At 37.6% G+C, this 19,975-nt stretch overlaps 1 protein-coding gene across 1 annotated transcript in view; it reads left to right on the forward strand.

Annotated features, from left to right (window-relative positions):
- Positions 1-19,975, forward strand: part of CUBN (cubilin) — a 749,121-nt gene that overhangs the window by 349,093 nt on the left and 380,053 nt on the right. The window contains exons 30-31 of the mRNA XM_053713984.1: positions 4,961-5,135; positions 6,547-6,728. Of these exons, the coding sequence (XP_053569959.1) occupies positions 4,961-5,135; positions 6,547-6,728 (357 nt within the window). The remainder of the gene's footprint in view (positions 1-4,960; positions 5,136-6,546; positions 6,729-19,975) is intronic.

Below are 19,975 nucleotides of genomic sequence, written 5' to 3' on the forward strand. Positions count from 1 at the left end.
ATGTAATCTTGCCCCCGATGTTTAATCAGACTTCTGATGTTAGATGATGTGTCTCTGGTGAAATCTATGGATTTATGCACCATGCAGGGTGATTTTTGTTCTGGGCATATGACACTTTAAAAATGCCCTAGTGGACTGGACTCTAGTTTTATTGAAAAGTTAAAGCAAGAGGAAAGTTAAAATTAAACTTGCATGATTCAGATAGAGCATGTCATTTTAAGACACTTTTAAATTCACTTCTATTTTTAAATGTCCTTTGTTCTCTTGGTATCCCTTGATCAAAATGAATACGCTCATATCCTACACTAGTGGGAGATGCTGCTAATTGGTACCTGCACACATTTGTCTTTTGTGATTGGCTAACTAGATGTGTTCAGCTTGATGCCAGTAGTGCAATGATGTTCCTTCAGCAAAGGATAACAAGAGAATTAAGCAAATTTGATAATAGAAGTAAATTGGAAAGTTGTTTAAAATTGTATGTTCTATCCGAATCATGAAAGAAAAATTGGGGGGTCCTGTCCCTTTAAATTGTTGCTCAGTAATTGTATTTGTTAAATATGTAATAGAAATTATTGTGTTTGTGTTTATAAGAAAAAAACTGGGCATTTTATAAAATGTTTTATATGATGTACAATTTCAGCTTTTGCTATTTTTTATGTTTCTACATTTGGTAACTTCTACTGAGCATCACAGTAATTTGCAACACGCTCAGCCACATAAACCAGCCCTCTGTTGCTCATAACATTGGAATGCTGACTTGAATCTAACAATAAATGGAACCAACAAGGCAGAAGTAAATGTTAAAAACAGACCAAACAAGTCGTTTTAGCGGTGATAGAACAAACTCTGCATAACGTTCTATTGGTTTTGGCAAAAAGCTTAGAGATGGTTTAGCTTTGTTTAAAAACAAGCAAACAAAAAAAAATATCCATCTCCTTTATTTCAGTTGCATTCAAGTAATTATTTTTCTTAGAAAGTAATATCCATACAGCACAACAATACTTGATCTGGAAATTAGAATTTAGTCAGTTACATGCTACAGTTTTAGTCTTGTATGTTCAAAGGGAAAGATAACATTTCATACATAACTCAAAAAGTTTGTTTTACATTTATAATCCATCCTTTGTAATCCAAATAGGTGCTTAAACAGTGTAAGTTAACCCTTTAAAGGGATATTAAATGCACCATTGTATTGCATGTCCATTAGATGCTGGTTTATTCAGAACATTTTTAAAAAAAACAACAACGTTGCTTTATTTAATTAGTTTCCTGCAAATTTACTTTAAAGATTGCTTCCCCAGAGAGCTGATTTGCATTCCATAGAATTCCTACATATTTCATAGAGATTGGTTGATATTCAAGGTTGTTTTTTAATATCTGTGTAAAACTGGCTGCAGCAAAGGAAGTAAGATACAGTAAATAATATTGGAGGAGTATTAGTTTTCTAACAAAATGTCAGTTTCAAATACATTTACAACATTTATACTGAATGCAGATCATTAGTAATGTAGTAAATAGATTTTGATGCATAAATAAAAATGTGACTATGCAATAACAAATGGTCGATTTACAAGGGCTCTAATATTAACACAGAAATGCAGCCAATAGCAGGCTCATTCACTTTTTAAAATGTCATACTGTCTTCAGTTCTTCAACTTCAATGTCACATCATTACGGCACACTCTAAAAATGTCATACATTTCATACTGCCCATTAAATTGATATGAAAACATGAGACCTCGTTTGTTTCTTTTGTGATTGATGAATAGGGCATTTAGTTTTAGACATCTTTCCACTTTACTTCTATTAGCTAATTTATTTCATTATCTTGGTATCCTTTGTTGAAAAACATAGCTAACTAGGATCAGGAGCAGCTGATTAGTGGCTGCGCATATATGTCTCATATTAGCTCACCCATGTGCATTGCTGTTTCTTCAACAAAGGATACCTGCCAGAATAAAGTAAACTGTCACCACTCATTAGGAGTTTTCTTGTTTATAATAGTGTGGGTGTCGCTGCAAGCAGCAGGACCATTTTATTATATCCTCCCTTCTGGTCACCGGTGAGACTGCGCTATTAATAACACAATCTCCATAGAAAGACCAGCGACGTATAGGGTACGTTGCTGGTCCTTAAGGGGTTAATAATCTACTCTATGTTTTATAAAATATATCTGAAATAATTATTTTTCCACATACCCCATCAATGTAAATTGCAACCATGAAACTCATGCAATGTTTAAATAAGTACAAAAAAAAATCAGGGACAGAAGTATACAAAGAAACATTTGTATAAGAAATCACATACAACAAATAGCGGTATTATTATAGCTAGAAGCCACTTACATGTGTGTCTGGGATAACTATGCCCCTTGTCCACAGACCCAGCAGCACATTTAGGAAAATCTTCTGCAATCCATTTGGAACAGATGAAGCTGTGACTGATGAAAAACATATTGGCCTTTTCAGTTTCACCCTCACTCATCCTTATTACAGTTACAATTTTATATGCGCTTTTTATATTAATAAAACCCAAATTAAAAGTTAACAACCTCTCTCCTCTGCAGTTTTATAAACAGGTGATGCATCCTTTGCTAATGACCTTTACCACTTTGTTGTGATACTCTAGAGGTTTGTGCATTTTATTATATTGGATATCTTATACTGCAGGGCAGATAATGCAATGACTGTCTGAATTTTATACTTATATTTTACCTACCTGGCTAAAAAAACCTGTAGTATTGTGTTTGTTAGTTACATATTAAATATGATAAATTAAATGTATGGTAATGTATAGTTTATAAATAAAAAAGTGTACCTACAATAGAATCTGCCATTCAGTCACCAAAGTAACCACCACAAAACTTTGCAAATGATTAATAATTCTAACTAAATGATCCCTTGTGAGCACTTACTGACTTCCTTCATGACTTGGTTTGGGATGAGTCATGATCATTAGACTATAACCGAAGGAAACCCAATGATAGGTTATATATTTTCTATGATAAAATCCTTGTCTAGATGATTTCACTGCTGTTTTTACTGATTTGGCTGATATTCCAAGATAACAGGAAATTAGGTTGTGCATCCGGTCATAAAGACTGGGCAAAACTATTAATCACAACTAAAACTATTGTTCAGGGACACAGACGCAGCTTAAACTGAATCTAATATAGCACAAAGGGGCCGAATTATCAAGCTCCGATGTCTGTGTTTCTGCGAGAGCCTTTAGGCTCGCTGGAAACAGCAGTTATGATGCAGCGATCTAAAGACCGCTGCTCCATAACTGGTCCGCCTGCTCTGAGGCTACGGACATCAATCTGCCCGATCCTATACGATCAGGCTGATTGACACCCCCTGCTAGCGGCCGATTGGCCGTGAATCTGCAGAGGCGGCATTGCACAAGCAGTTCACAATAACTGATTGTGCAATGATACATTTATCGATGTGCGGCGGACATGATGCGCTACATCATATCATGTCCGTCCGCACTTTAATAAATCTGCCCAATAAAGTTGAATTACAGTGTATTTCAGTTCTGAAATGAAACATTTTTGCAGTACTTAGCTTATTTGCTTCCAGTAAAGCTTCCACTGCTTCAAGTATATGGGATAGATTTATTAAGTGTTGAGCGGACATCGCTACAGCTCGACATTGCTAAATGCGGACAGCATACGCTTTCCGCATTTATCATTTATCACCAGAAATGCTTGTGCAATGCCGCCCCCTGCTCACTGCCGGCCAATCGGCCACTAGCAGGGGCCGTTAATCATCCCGATCATATCGGATCGGCATGATTTCAATCCGTCACCTTTTATAACTGCTGCTTCTTAACTTCCGTTTCAATTGAGCCTGAAACAATGGGCCTCCAAAGCAGCATTCGCTGCTTAATAAATAGAGCTCTATGTTTGAGTCTATGCAAGAATGCAGCATATATCTAGATATTCTCTGTACATACCCAGTGAAACACCATTGAAGTACAGTAGGAGTGTAAGTTGTAGTCAAAGCATAAAGTCATTATTGAGGAGCAGTGCTTGAGAAACTCTGTTTAGTGGTACAGCTGCATTAGGGCAATTCTTACCTTCCCAGTGCTGGTCCCAAAGGTGCACTCTTGTGTAGTAGTGCTCTCTGGTGAAGGCTTCTGCTGTAACGTAGTAACTAGAGAGCCTCAGGTGATGACATAAACACACGTCACTATCAACATTTTAATAGGATCTCCCGTATCTCTATTAATTAGTCATCTGAGCAGTTTGTGTAGTTGGGTAATTGGAGCTTGTCATTTTTTATCATGAAAATTTAGTTTTACCCTATTGAGACTAAGATAAAATGATATTCATAGATATATCTTTCTGACTATCTTTTTAAAAGCTTAAAGGGACATAAAATCCACTTTCTTTATTTCATGATTAAAATTCAAATGTGTTTAATTCTCTTGGTATCCTTTGTTGAAAAACAGTGGTTAGGTTCATGAGCGTGCATATGTGTGGTGCACTATAAGGCTGAAGTTTTGCCATGTTGTCCTTCAGAGACATTCACACTACCTATGTATCTCTTCAACAAAAAATACCATGTGAATGAAGCAAATTTGATAGTAGAAGCAAATTGGAAATGGTAAAACTAAAAAATGTTTTGTTTAATTTCCCTTTAAATAGGTCATAAACATGGCAGTCCCTGATTTTATAAGCTAAGAATCTAGGGGTAAAAACAAAACACAAAAAAAAGGATATAGAAGGAACAAGATGGATAATTATATGTAGAGGGGAGGTGGCAAGCGGGAGCTTTTCTAGAGTTTTCTGGTTTGTCTGTAACAGGAACTTTTGAAATATAAAAAGTGCGGTCGTATGATTGTATGAGCAGTTTGAACTTCATATACTTTGAGCATTGTAATCATAAATACTAACACAATGACATGCTTCTGTCTTAACTCAATTTTAAAATGAAATGAAATTTTGTAATTTCAGATATATGGTGGTCCTGGATTATCTTCACCAAGACTAGCGCAGCTTTGTGCATCTCGTTCTCTGGACAATCCATTGCATGTTTCCAGCACTGGAAATAGAGTTGCAGTTCGATTTAAGACGGATTCATTTGTCAGTGGCAAAGGGTTTAATGCTACATGGCATGAAGTTCCTGGAGGTAACTTTAACTGTTTGTTTAAATCAAACTAATATATAAAAACATTTACACAATAGTTAAAATACAAAGAGATTATACAATTTTGCTTGCATATGTAATGTATGGTGAGGCAGGGTAGAGAAAAGAGTTGAAGAGCAATAATAATAGTAATAAATATCTGAAATAATAAGAAACTGATGTTAATGGTGTTGAGTTATATAAAAGGGATGGCAGATAAGGTTATTGAAGTAAACTGTAGGTTACAACGTGAAAAGGACAGATTGTGGAGCAATTAGAAACTATAAATAATGTATAAAAGACTATTATTTTGAAATTCTTCTTAGAGAATATATGAAGATAATATAAAGGACAATATATAGATTAGATAGTATTAATTGCAATTTGCAGCATTAAAGGCACAGTCTACACCCTTAGTCCTCTTAAAGTCTTACTTTAGATTAAGCTGCAAATATCCTACTGCACCCCTTTCTATATCATGCAGCAGGAATCGTAAAAAGGTTATTTTAAAATGAATATTGTTTCTGGCCACTTTGAAATGGCTGCCAAGCCCTGTCAACTGATGACATCACAATCTGGGCTGTATATGGCATCAAATCAAAAAATGCTCACTAGTTGGATTCAACAGACTGTCAATGCTATTGAACAGAGTTCCTAGATGCAGCCCAGATTGTGATGTCATCAGTGGGCGGAGCTTAACAACCATTTCGAAACAAAATTCATTTTGAAAAAACTTTCTTACCATTCCTGCTGCATTATATAGAAAAGGTGCAGGTCGCTATTTGCAGCTTTATATAAGGTAAGACTTTAAGATGACTAAGTTGCAGACTGTCCCTTTAATAACGAGTTCATAATGTTCAGCTGACTTGAAGGCCATAAAGTTGAGGACTGCATTAGTATTAGCAAGATTATTAAAACAATAAATCTAAAATCATGTTTTTATTTTTATGATGGATATGTGATGTGAGTGATTCATAAATACAATAGATTCACAATATACTATTTAATAGTATGAATGAAATTAAATATACCCTTTGATAGAGGGCATATGAATCTGATATGGTTACAGGGAGAGGCTTTTTGTTTTAGTCTGGAAGGGTGAAATAGTAGGGTATGACTGTTTGAACATAGGGTAATGAAGAGCATCTAAAAAGACCTGGCTGAAAAGAAATGGCGACTCAAGATTCATGAAAATATGTATTTAGATTTGGCATATTGTAATATATTTTATTTTTTGGTAAATCAATAGGATGGATCATAAAAATATGTGGGTTCTCCAATATAATAACGATGTTTGTTATTTCTATTATCACATTTAGAAGATATCCTAAATTAAAAATAATTTAAAACCTTACCATGTATGCTAGTTTTATAAATACTAAAAAATATAAAACCATTTGATGATCATCTTTAGGTTGTGGTGGACTGTTTCAAGCATCCAGTGGAGAAATCCATTCACAGAATTATCCAAAACCTTATGAGAACAACACAGAATGTTCTTGGACTATTAGAGTTGACTTTGGACACAGAGTTCTCTTAGAATTTACAGACTTTGACATTGAATTTCATTCTTCATGCAGTTACGACACTGTCAGCGTAAGTAGCTAAGATTTTTTTTTTCTCTCAATTCATGGACAGTTGGACACATTGATGGCCCTTCATCATCTCGTAGATTGTTTAAACTTTGCATAACCGTGTTTCTTTTCTTTTTTAAGTGGTAATAATTTTAGAGCACATAGAAGAAACAACTTCAAAAATGAATTACAATATTTAATCATTTTAAAATATTCAATCCTTAGCAGTTGTAAAAATGTTATCCTTACCTTTCTTTGCCACAACTCTAAAAGGTACCTGCCGTCTGTCACCTGTCTGCAGCACCAAGTTTTAAATCTAATATTACACATTGAAATTGAAAATTCTGTTTAAAAACACAAAAAAAGATTAATTATAAATTAAGTAAAAAGTGTAACACACTTTTTTTTATGTTTTTTTCTTGTAATTTACTGCTAAAACGTGGCTCTTCCATTTGCCACAAAGAGATTGGAGTGAATTATAATCCATGACCTTGCTACGTGCTACACTTTGTCCCTGAACTTCAATACAGTTGTTCTTAAAAAAATACAATGTCCAATTTTTTTGAACACAGTTATATTGTTTGCAGATCTTTTTATTTCATCAATATAAATTGTTTACATTTATATGAGTTATTAAAGACAGTATTGTACTTATTTTGTGAAAATATTGCTGTTGTCAAATATAGTAGATGAATTCTTCTTACTAATATTTCCATTACTATTTATTTTATACTTTTATCAATATTTCATAGGCAAAAAACAGTCAATGAAAAGTTATATAAAAACAGCAGGGCTCATTACCATAAATCTCAACAAAATACCATTTAGTGCTATATTCATTTTGTTTTCATGAATTGAAATTTTAGTTTGTTTTTTTTTTTGTTTTGTTTTTTATTGAGGTTGTGAATATTATACAGGCAAATAACATCTCAGTTTCATAAACACAAGGGAATCACAATACAATGTACATATTAAACACCAAAATAAGCATATAATTAGCCTCCCAAATATGCAAATAACAGTTAACCTCAGGTTTTCAATTAAGGATTATCCCCTTTAGATATGGTATAAATGTAGATATAACGATTTCCCTCAATGGAAAATAGAGGCCTCTCTTGGACCCCCTGCAAGGTGGTTTAAATCAGAGTAGGGAAATTTTGGGGATAAAGTAAAATAATAAAGTGGGCCACTTTTGGACCCTAAATGGAAACAAATGGCTTGTATGGATGCATACTAACTGTAGGTTTAATATATTTTGGGAACTTTTAATTGGACACAACATAACATTCTAACCAGCTATAATAATATTTGAATCTTCCATTAATTATAATATGGTTCACAAAATACACTTCTAAAATAGTTGGGAGAGGGAGCAGTCAAAAGGTCTGCCTGCTATGAAGCTTCGATGCTGAGGTCCTCAGCCTAATAAATAACGTTCATGTATATACACATAGACGACTTTAAGGACTATGGAGTTTCACAATAAGGTCCTATGAGCTTAAGACTATAGTGGGAGAAAGGTGAAGGTCTATTAGTGCCCAGTAGCTACATTTCATAATAGAGGATAGGTCAATAGTAGCATTAACAATATAGCTTGGATGGGTGTATGCTTCTGTGGCCTTAACCGGTCTCAGACTAAAAGACGTTCCATCCAATAGGGATTGTCTAGACATCTACCCCCTCATGATGCAGAGAAAATTCAGTAAACTAAATGATCCCACCCCGTCTCGGCCGCTGACGGAGCGCAACCATAAGTTAATATATCAGTAGAATACTCTGCAGATTAAATTGTGCCTGATAATCAGGGTAGCATATTTAAATGTACAGAAGGGGGATTGAGATCAGTATATAGGAACTAGTTAAACCACCCAGGTTAGTCAGTAGCTTATAAGTAATTATTGGAGATACCCATGTTAGATGGAGTCTGTAGTTTAAATAGGGGCATTGCTGCGTCAGGCCCAGTCTAATCAGGAATGTTGCTGAGCTAATCTGATAATGGACCCTCTTTTCTTGTAACATTTAGTAGGATATACAGTTACCCTTTTCAGGGATAAGTTTAACCATAATGCCACTACACCCTTTAGTCACTGGTATAACATTTTGATATTTAACTATCCATTTTCTTTCTCTAAAGTGGTTATCCCTTTATTTAAAGGGATGAAACAGACAGTTGGCAATAGGATCATGCATTAGTATATCTAAACATAGGCAATATAAATACAAACTTAATTATCTACATGGCCAAAAGGGCTACTGATTATAAACGTATATAAATGAAGCATAACATATTTTAACTTTACAGCAGAACTAGTTTAGCCTTGGTCAACCTAGTAACATCGGAGTTAGAAGTCTGAAAGCATCTAGATAAAAACAATAAACAGATGGGTGACACAAGATGCCTAGCAGCACTTTACCTAAAGGGCTTAAGCAAAGATTACAAATAGGGTGACCAATTAAGGTGATCGGGGCGTTGTATGGCTATTATTCATTTCTCAGACGAAAATTTATCATGCAATTAATAGCTCTTTGATGTGCTATTCTAATGGGGATTGCGCTTAAAAATAACAAGTGCTCACTATAGAGTCATTCCATTTCTACAGAACCAGCCCTGAGATTTGGATACGAGTCCTTACTACTTGCTCAGCCCACTCCATGGTGATCATCCTGGGTAACACTCACTTGGGCATAGGGTCCTGAGCAGAGGAGTCGCAGTATTAGAAAGATAAGAACTCTTAATCGATCTGTTCCCACCGGGCTGCAGCTGTCAGTAGTAGCGATTTGCTCACCACCAATTGTTTCTCCAATGCCCATCAAAGGTGGATATAGGCAAGTGAGATAGATCTCCCGGAACAAATAGGGAGACTCAAGTATTGTATCTCCGAAATTAATCTGTCTACGCTTTTTGGCCTCAGCAGCTGCTCATGTATCCGGCAGGGAAGCGATCTCTCTAGGTAAGTTGAAAGGCAGTTTTTCTTGCCTCTTTTCATTTTTCAGCAGCTCCAGAGATACCGATGGTTTTACGCTGCTAGTCTGGAGTCTTGGGACTGCATGGCTCTCAAGCAGGGGTTCCCGGGTGAGAGAAGGCTTTCCGCTACTGTGGTTTACTTCACCCATCTGGTTGCCAGAAGGGGAAATCGTTGCATCAGAAGGCCTTAACTTAATAGGTGTGGACATGTGAGAAGGTGTCTTTATTGATCGATCTGTAGTTAGCAGTGCAAGCCCTTCTTTAGGTCTTGCTTTAAACAGGAGTCTGGATATCTCATCCTCCAGGCTCTGGAAGTGGTCTTGCAGGAGTCGGGTCACCTCACGCTCCCATCTATCTATAGCATCCATTGTAAATGTGAGCTTGTAACACAGTCCGTGTCTCAATATACAGCTGGTTCACTAGAGAAGTGGTTCCCTTTGATGCAGTGATTCTAGCAGTGTCTTGCGGGACTTTACTGATCCTTAACAACAGGTGTCCTGCCAGGGGGTTGGGTAATAGGCCGCAACCTGTACAAAGCTCCGGTAGACTGAATCCGCCAACAAGTCCAAAAATAAAGTTATGCTTCAAAAGAGCTTCATCTACTGTATACCATTAGACGTAAATAAATACTCGATGGAGCATTTCTGGATGTGTTGTAAGCAGATTTATACTAGGTACTTGAGTAGGAAACAGTCTTGCGACTGATCATGGCCACTGCCCGGAAGTTCCCCCCGAAATTTTAGTATTTTTATGTAAACAAAAAAGCTAAATAGGCTTTTCAATCGATTGTTTTATATAGAGTTAAAGGGACAGTAAAGTTTTTGATTCAGATAGAGAATGCAATTCTAAACAACTTTCCAATTTACTTATGTTACCAAATTTGCTTTGTTACCTTGGTATCTTTTATTTAAGAGTAAAACTAGGTAGGCTCATAAGAGCTCAGGAGTGTGCACGTGTCTTTTGTACAAATAATGTTGTAAAACAATGCTGCTATAGAACACTAAAGACATATGCACACTCCTGAGCTCTTATGAGCCTACCTAGTTTTATTCTTCAATAAAAAAATATAAAGAGAACAAAGCAAATGTGATAACAGAAGTAAATTGGAAAGTTGTTTAGAATTGCATTCTCTATCTGAATCATGAAAGAAAAATGTTGACTTTACTGTCCCTTTAAGGAAAATAATATTAGTTAAAATAAATGTTAATGTCTCGTGTATATCGTGTACATAGGTTTGGCACATGATTAATAATACACAACTTAAATAACACATATTCTCACTGGATTCATCATTGCGTGTTTTGTTTTCTTATTGAGGTTTTTTCCCATGTCCCTAAGCAGTGATTATAAAGACTTTTATCATGTGACTGTGGGAAAATGCAGCAATGCAGTTGAGTTTGACATGAAAGTTAATGTATAGCATATAATTATTTTTAAATAAATAAAAATATTTGCTGTCAAATAAAAATGATTTGGTTTTAACGACTCACTAGCAATCAATATAAAAATGCTCAGGCGCAGAAAACATTGCAAATCTGAGAATATAATCTAAACATTTTTAAGGATCATGAAGTACCGAAAAATTGTATCAACAAATGCAAATTAAAAAAATAATGTAAGTACACTTAGGACTTGATGATCTAAAGTTCTCTGCTAGTGCTGTAGGATACCTAAAAACATTTAGAAGGTCACATTTTAGCTTAAAGGGACACTAAACCTACATTTTTTTATCTTTCATGATTCAGATAGAGCATGCGATTTTAAGCAACTTTCTAATTAACTCCTATTATCAATTTTTCTTTGTTCTCTTGGTATCTTTATTTAAAAAAGCAGGAATGAAAGTTTAGGAGCCGGCCTATTTTTGGTTTAGAACTTGGGTAGCACTTGCTGATTGGTGTCTAAATGCAGCCACCAATCAGCAAACACTACCCAGGTGCTGAACCTAAAATGGGCCAGCTCGTAAACTTTCATTCCTGCTTTTCAAATAAAGATACCAACAGATATCCCTTTTTATGAACTGCTTATCTTTGTATGCAGGCTTCTAGATGTGAAGGACAGGCACATACTTTACAATATAATGCTCCAAAAAAAAAAAGAATTTGGTGGCTTCTCTCCATGGAAAAGTCTTTGGTTTATAGTAGATTTATTTTCATGACAAATTTTAAAGTTAGTTCTATTTTCACTGCCCCTTTTATCATGTGACAGCTAATAGTCAATCACAAAACACATATTAATAGACTGTGAACTCTTGCACATGCTCACTAGGAGCTGGTACTTCAGAAAATGTACATATAAAAGGATTGTGCACATTATGATAGTAAACTTGAACTTGTATTTCTTTTCTTTTCAGTAATATTTAGAAGTAGCATTGATTCTAAACAATGGATTTTGCATTAGTCTTTGCATTCTGTAATTCCCTTGCAATTAAGAGATGCCTGACTGAAATTGCTGAACCTTGTTCATTGACCTCCTTCAAAACACAATTCTTTGTCCAGTTCATCATTTCCAATAGAGGTTCTTTTGTAACATAATTAGACTGTGACTGGAACATAAGCAAAGAAAAAGACAGTGCTGTGACATTTCAAAGTTAAATATCCTATTGTCAAATATCAAAAAGGGGCATATTATTAAAGGTTGGGCAAATAAGTCATTTGGATTGATGTGATGTGCCTGCTAAATAGCTCATTGTTTTAGTAAACATCAAGCAGAAGAAACGGGCATTATATTAGCTTGCCCAGAATAAAGTACATCTATCAATTAAAAAGAATCTGCAGTGATTTTCTTCTTTTTTTTTAAGAAAAGTTAGTTTCTTGATATTTTTTAACATTGTGCCTTAAACTAGGATGACCAGATGCCCTGTTTTTAATGGGATTGTCCATTTTTTTCATACTTTGTTCTGTTGTGACCAGAAATTTTTAAAGGGATGCCAAAATGTCCTGTTATTTTGTAACATGAGTAGAAGTAGTCACAGTAGTTACTTATTTTGTTTTTATGGCCATCGCACACACACTATTGTACACAACGCTTGCGCTGTTGTTTTTTTGGAAGCTCCCTCAGCCGTGGACTACACTTTCCTGCATGCCACAGTAATGGACATGTCTAGAAAGGCGTGGTCCACTCTGTGCACCTTTTTACTGGTCTCTGATTGGATTGGGAGCAAGAATGGAGGAAGGCAGCTTGTGAGGAATTAGTGGAGAGACAGAGCAGTATCAAGCAAGTGGAGAGACAGAGCTGAGCAGTATCAAGCAAGTGGAGAGACAGAGCTGAGCAGTATCAAGCAAGTGGAGAGATAGAGCTGAGCAGTATCAAGCAAGTGGAGAGACAGAGCTGAGCAGTATCAAGCAAGTGGAGAGACAGAGCTGAGCAGTATCAAGCAAGTGGAGAGACAGAGCTGAGCAGTATCAAGCAAGTGGAGAGACAGAGCTGAGCAGTATCAAGCAAGTGGAGAGACAGAGCTGAGCAGTATCAAGCAAGTGGAGAGACAGAGCTGAGGACTATCAAGCAAGTGGAGAGACAGAGCTGAGCAGTATCAAGCAAGTGGAGAGACAGAGCTGAGCACTATCAAGCAAGTGGATAGACAGAGCTGAACAGTATCAAACAAGTGGAGAGACAGAGCTTGCCTTAGTAGTAACAATTGGAGAGTTGAGCAGTGAGTAAAAGAAGTAAAGAGACAGAGATGAGCAGCAGAAGAAGTGGAGACACAGAAATGAGCAGTGACTAGAAGAAGTAGAGAGACAGCTGAGCAGAAGAAGAAGTGGAGAGACAGAGCTGAGCAGTAAAAGAAGTGAAGAGACAGAGCTGAACAGCAGAAGAAGTGGGTGGAGAGACAGAGCTGAGCAGTTAAAGCAGTAGAGAGACAGAGCTGAGCAGTAAAATAAGTGGAGAGACAGAGCTGAGCAGCATAAGAAGTGGAGAAACAGAGCTGAGCAGTAAAAGCAATAGAGAGACAGAGCTGAGCAGTAAAATAAGTGGAGAGACAGAGCTGAGCAGTAAAAGAAGTGGAGAGACAGAGCTGAGCAGTAAAAGAAGTGGAGAGACAGAGCTGAGCAGTAAAAGAAGTGGAGAGACAGAGCTGAGCAGTAAAAGAAGTGGAGAGACAGAGCTGAGCAGTAAAAGAAGTGGAGAGACAGAGCTGAGCAGTAAAAGAAGTGGAGAGACAGAGCTGAGCAGTAAAAGAAGTGGAGAGGCAGAGCTGAGCAGTAAAAGAAGTGGAGAGACAGAGCTGAGCAGCAGAAGAAGTGGAGAGATACAGCTGAGCAGTAAAAGAAGTGGAGAGACAGAGATGAGCAGCAGAAGAAGTGGAGAGACAGAGCAGGGCATCAAGTAGAGAGACAGATCTGAACAACAGAAGAAGTGGGTGGAGAGACAGAGCTGAGCAGTTAAAGCAGTAGAGAGACAGAGCTGAGCAGCAGAAGAAGTGGAGAGACAGAGCTGAGCAGTAAAAGCAATAAAGAGACAGAGCTGAGCAGTAAAAGCAATAAAGAGACAGAGCTGAGCAGTAAAAGAAGTGGAGAGACAGAGCTGATTAGTAAAAGAAGTGGAGAGACAGAGCTGAGCAGTAAAAGAAGTGGAGAGACAGAGCTGAGCAGCAGAAGAAGTGGAGAGACAGAGCTGAGCAGCAGAAGAAGTGGAGAGATAGAGCTGAGCAGCAGAAGAAGTGGAGAGATAGAGCTGAGCAGTAAAAGAAGTGGAGAGACAGAGCTGAGCAGCAGAAGAAGTGGAGAGACAGAGCTGAGCAGTAAAAGAAGTGGAGAGACAGAGCTGAGCAGCAGAAGAATTGGAAAGACAGAGCTGAGCAGCAGAAGAAGTGGAGAGACAGAGCTGAGCAGCAGAAGAAGTGGAGAGATAGAGCTGAGCAGCAGAAGAAGTGGAGAGATAGAGCTGAGCAGTAAAAGAAGTGGAGAGACAGAGATGAGCAGCAGAAGAAGTGGAGAGACAGAGCAGGGCATCAAGTAGAGCACGGGTGTCAAACACAAGGCCCGCGGGCCGAATCAGGCCCGTCAGACCTCGTCATGTGGCCCGCCGGCCGCCAGCCTTCACCTTTTATTCTCGCTTTTTTTTTTTTTTTACACAAGAAAGCCGCCTCTTCAGTGCAAGCGCGGCAGCCTACAAGCCAGCCCTCTAGCGACGCAGGCCGTTCTACACAGGAAACCTCCACTTTACATGCATCCACTTGTTTTTATATTGAACGCATGCCATCCTGTGATGTGACAGATCCAACGGCTGCCTGAACCCTTCTCTCCTGTACTGTAAGTACATATGATGTATGTGGGGGGGAGGGAGGGTCTGCTTATTATTCTGCTTAAAAGTCTTAGCGGTAAACTTTGGATATACTGTGCATCACTGATGATAACCTCCATGCTGTTTTGCGGATTGCTACAGCACAAGACCTAACGCCAGACATCGATGGACTGACCTCAGGAAAACGATGTCAGCCATCTAGTCAGAAAAGTTAAAAAAAAGTTAATGCCTTGTGTTTGCCATATGTGTAATAAACGGTGTTTGGCAATATTTGTATGTTTAAAAAAAAAAAAATTACTGTCTGTTACCAAAAATCATTTTTCAATAAATTGTACAATAATTGTACATTTGAATATCTACTTGCCATTATTCTGACTATGTTTCTGCTTTCAGAGCTAGTTATTACTTACATTATTACAAAAAACAGTAATAATTGAATGCAGTGACAATAATTTATGATAATAAAGAGTGGACACATAGTCCTACAGATACAACCGGCCCTTTGAGGGTGACCAAACTGCTGATGCGGCCCACGATGAATTTGAGTTTGACACCCCTGAAGTAGAGAGACAGAGCTGAACCTGTCTTATCAAGAGGAGGCAATCTGAGCAGAAAATTCACAGGCCTTTAGCACATAGGTAATTAAAATTGTATTATATATATATATATATATATATATATATATATATATATATAGTATCCTACAAGTGAGTACACCCCCACAATTTTGTAAATATTTTATTATATCTTTTCATGTGACAACACCGAAGAAAATACACTTTTGTAATTTACACAATGTAAAGTAGTGAGTGTACAGCCTGTATAACAGTGTAAATTTGCTGTTCCCTCAAAATAAATAAACACACAGCCATTAATGTCTAAACGTTGGCAACAAAAGTGAGTACACCCCTAAGTGGAAATGTACAAATTGGGCCCAAAGTGTCAATATTTGCATAGCCACCATTATTTTCCAGCACTGCCTTAACCCTCTTTGGCATGGAGTTCTCAAGAGCTTAACAGGTTGCCACTGGAGTCCTCTTCCACTCCTCCATGATGCCATCACAGAGCTGGTAGATATTAGAGACCTTGCACTCCCCCACCTTCTGTTTGAGGATGCCCCACAGATGCTCAATAGGGTTTAGGTCTGGAGACATGCCAGTCCATCACCTTTATTCTCAGCTTCTTTAGCAAGGTGGTGGTCGTCTTAGAGGTGTGTTTGGGGTTGTTATCATGTTGGAATACTGCCCTGCGGCTCATTCTCTGAAGGGAGGGGATCATGCTCTGCTTCAGTATGTCACAGTACATGTTGGCATTCATGGCTCCCTCAATAAACTGTAGCTCCCAAGTGCCAGCAGCACTCATGCAGGCCCAGACCATGATACTCCTACCACCATGCTTGACTGTAGGCAAGACACACTTGTCTTTGTAATCCTCACCTGGTTGCCGCCACACACGCTTGACACCATCTGAACCAAATAAGTTTATCTTGGTCTCATCTGACCACAGGACATGGTTCCAGTAATCCATGTCCTTAGTCTGCTTGTCTTCAGCAAACTGTTTGCAGGCTTTCTTGTGCATCATCTTTAGCAGAGGCTTCCTTCTGGGACGACAGCCATGCAGACCAATTTGATGCAGTGTGTGCGCATGGTCTGAGCACTGACAGACTGACCCCCCACCCCATCAACCTCTGCAGCAATGCTGGCAGCAGTCATACGTCTCCCAAAGACAACCTCTGGATATGATGCTGAGCACGTGCACTCAACTTCTTTAGTCAACCATGGTGAGGCCTTTTCTGAGTGGAACCTGTCCTGTGAAACCGCTGTATTGTCTTGCCCACCGTGCTGCAGCTCAGTTTCAGGGTCTTGGCAATCTTCTTATAGCCTAGGCCCTCTTTTTGTAGAGCAACAATACTTTTTTTCAGATACTCAGAGTTCTTTGCCATGAGGTGCTATGTTGAACTTCCAGTGACCAGTATGAGAGAGTGTGAGAGCGATAACACCAAATTTAACACACCTGCTCCCCATTCACACCTGAGACCTTGTAACACTAACGAGTCACATGACACCGGGGAGGGAAAATCGCTAATTGGGCCCAATTTGGACATTTCCACTTAGGAGTGTACTCACTTTTGTTGCCAACGTTTTAGACATTAATGGCTGTGTATTGAGTTATTTTGAGGGGACAGCAAATTTACACTGTTATACAGGCTGTACACTCACTACTTTACATTGTAGCAAAGTGTCATTTCTTCAGTGTTGTCACATGAAAAGCTATAATAACATATTGACAAAAATGATATAGCCAGATTACAAGTGGAGCGATATCTTAACATGTGCCCGTAAAGGGGCGCACGTTAAATAACCAGCCATTACAAGTGGCTGTTTAATGTGACTGACAGCTCAATGGGGGACTATGTTTTCTCTATAAATATATACATATAAGCTTCTATAAATATATATTTACATGTTAATATATATATATATATATATATATATATATACACATATCAACACATATATATATATATATATTTATTGCTGCCTAACGCTGCACGGTTTGCCCCTTGTACAGCGCTAGGTGGTTTGCAGTGGCTGCCAGCATGAAGACAAGGCTCTCATTGTAGCCTATGGAAGCATGCTCTAGTGAGGCCGCGTTCGCATTGTGCTGCACCTGTAATACTAGAACCCATTTAAGTGTGATGGTATTACTGAGTGGAGATCAAATAATGTGCTTGCCTAAGCGCAACATTGTGCTCAGCTCATAATATGGCCCATAATCATTCATCATTCAGAGTTTCCGATTATCCAGCAGTTTGCTGGATTGCCCTAATATGAGAGATCTGTCTCACTGTCCCTTCTTGTACTCTGTATGCCCTGGTTTCTCTATCTTGGACCTCCCTGTCTCTGTTTTGCTATGACTCCTCATCCAGCTCCACAGGCCCCACCTCCTTACACTCATTCTAAGGACTTACATTAAGACAAAGCAGGAAGGTATGTCCTATATTTGTAAAGAAAAAGGAAAAAAGATATCAAACATACAAAAAAAAGAGACTGTGGGGCCGATTTATTAAAGTGCGGGCGGACATGATACAATGTAGCGTATCATCCCCCACACATTGATAAATGCCGACAGCATACGCTGTCCGCATTTATCATTGCACAAGCAGTTCTTGTGAACTGCTTGTGCAATGCTGCCCCCTGCAGATTCGTGGCCAATCGGCCGCTAGCAGGGGGTGTCAATCAGCCTGATCGTATAGGATTGGGCGGATTGATGTCCGCAGCCTCAGAGCAGACGGACAAGTTATGGAGCAGCGGTCTTTAGACCAATGCTTCATAACTACTGTTTCCGGCGAGCCTGAAGGCTCGCGGGGAAACAGGGGCATCAAGCTCCATTTGGAGCTTGATAATTTGACCCCTGTGTGTGTGTAACATAGAATTGTTAAAGTAATTATCTAAAAGAGTTTCCATGCAGCCTATCTTGTATTGCCTGTTTTATATCTGTCCTTAATTGTCCTCATCAGAAGATAGATGTATAGTTTAAACATGGCAAAACCTGTTACTTTATAGCAACTAAAGTGCTTTATGGAATCCAAACCTTTTCATTTATATCTTTATTATTTAAATATGTGGTATAGGGCTATAGCGCATATAAAGCTTATCTTAAGGCATGTTATTAAAATATAAAATATTAAAAATTAATAAAAAATGTATTAAACATTATTAAACTTACTGTAAAAAATAGATATATTCTATAGATTATTTAGAATATTTTGCAGTATGTTTAATAATTGTTAATAATTTTTATATATTTATTTTTATATTTTATATTTAACATTTCCATAACCCGCTTTAAGATTATTATGTTTTCATGTCCGCTAACCCAACCGAGTTAAAATCTAAATCATGATCTTCACATAGAAAACAATGTACTTTGTATTAATTTATATATATTTCTATATATATATCTGATACTGTTCATGTAAATGACATATCTATAGCTATATATCTATATGGATATATAGGTATATACAGATATATATAGAAATATATATTTAAGGATAAAAAGGACATATTCTATGTGAAGAACAATGTAAGTTTAATTTTTTTATGTTGGGTTTAATACTATATACGTGGTCGGGTTTGAGCGTCAGTATGAGTTGGTTTTTTTTGCCGTTTTCACGCTCCTTTGAAGTCTATGATAGAAGTTAACGTGGTTGGAATAAATCTTTTTGCGTAAGTCGGGTTTACACTCACGTGAAAACTTATAAGCACAACTTAATGCAAAAATCCTATGTCTAGTGAAATTAACGTGCGAGCGGGAGCGGGAGCGCTATTCCATCTAGCCCATAATTGTAAAAATGATATGCTGTTTTATATCTGTATATTATTATGATGCTAAATTTTGCCAGTTTAATATCCTTTTAAGTGTTATGGGGGTTAAAGGGACATGAAATCCAATTTTTTTTTCTTTCATTATTTCGATAGAAAATACAATTTTAAACAACTTTCCTATTTACTTCTATTATCTAATTTGCTTCATTCTATTGGTATCCTCTGTTTAAGAAGACGTAATGCACTACTGGGAGCTAGCTGGAAGCCAGTGACAAGAGGCATACAGTGGGGCAAAAAAGTATTTAGTCAGCCACCAATTGTGCAAGTTCTCCCACTTAAGAAGATGAGAGAGGCCTGTAATTTTCATCATAGGTATACCTCAACTATGAGAGACAAAATGTGGAAACAAATCCAGACAATCACATTGTCTGATTTGGAAAGAATTTATTTGCATATTATGGTGGAAAATAAGTATTTGGTCACCTACAAACAAGCAAGATTTCTGGCTCTCACAGACCTGTATCTTCTTCTTTAAGAGGCTCCTCTGTCCTCCACTCATTACCTGTATTAATGGCACCTGTTTGAACTTGTTATCAGTATAAAAGACACCTGTCCACAACCTCAAACAGTCACACTCCAAACTCCACTATGGTGAAGACCAAAGAGCTGTCGAAGGACACCAGAAACAAAATTGTAGACCTGCACCAGGCTGGGAAGACTGAATCTGTAATA

The sequence above is a fragment of the Bombina bombina genome, chromosome 5 (assembly GCF_027579735.1).
Source record: "Bombina bombina isolate aBomBom1 chromosome 5, aBomBom1.pri, whole genome shotgun sequence".
Taxonomy (NCBI): Eukaryota; Metazoa; Chordata; class Amphibia; order Anura; family Bombinatoridae; genus Bombina; species Bombina bombina.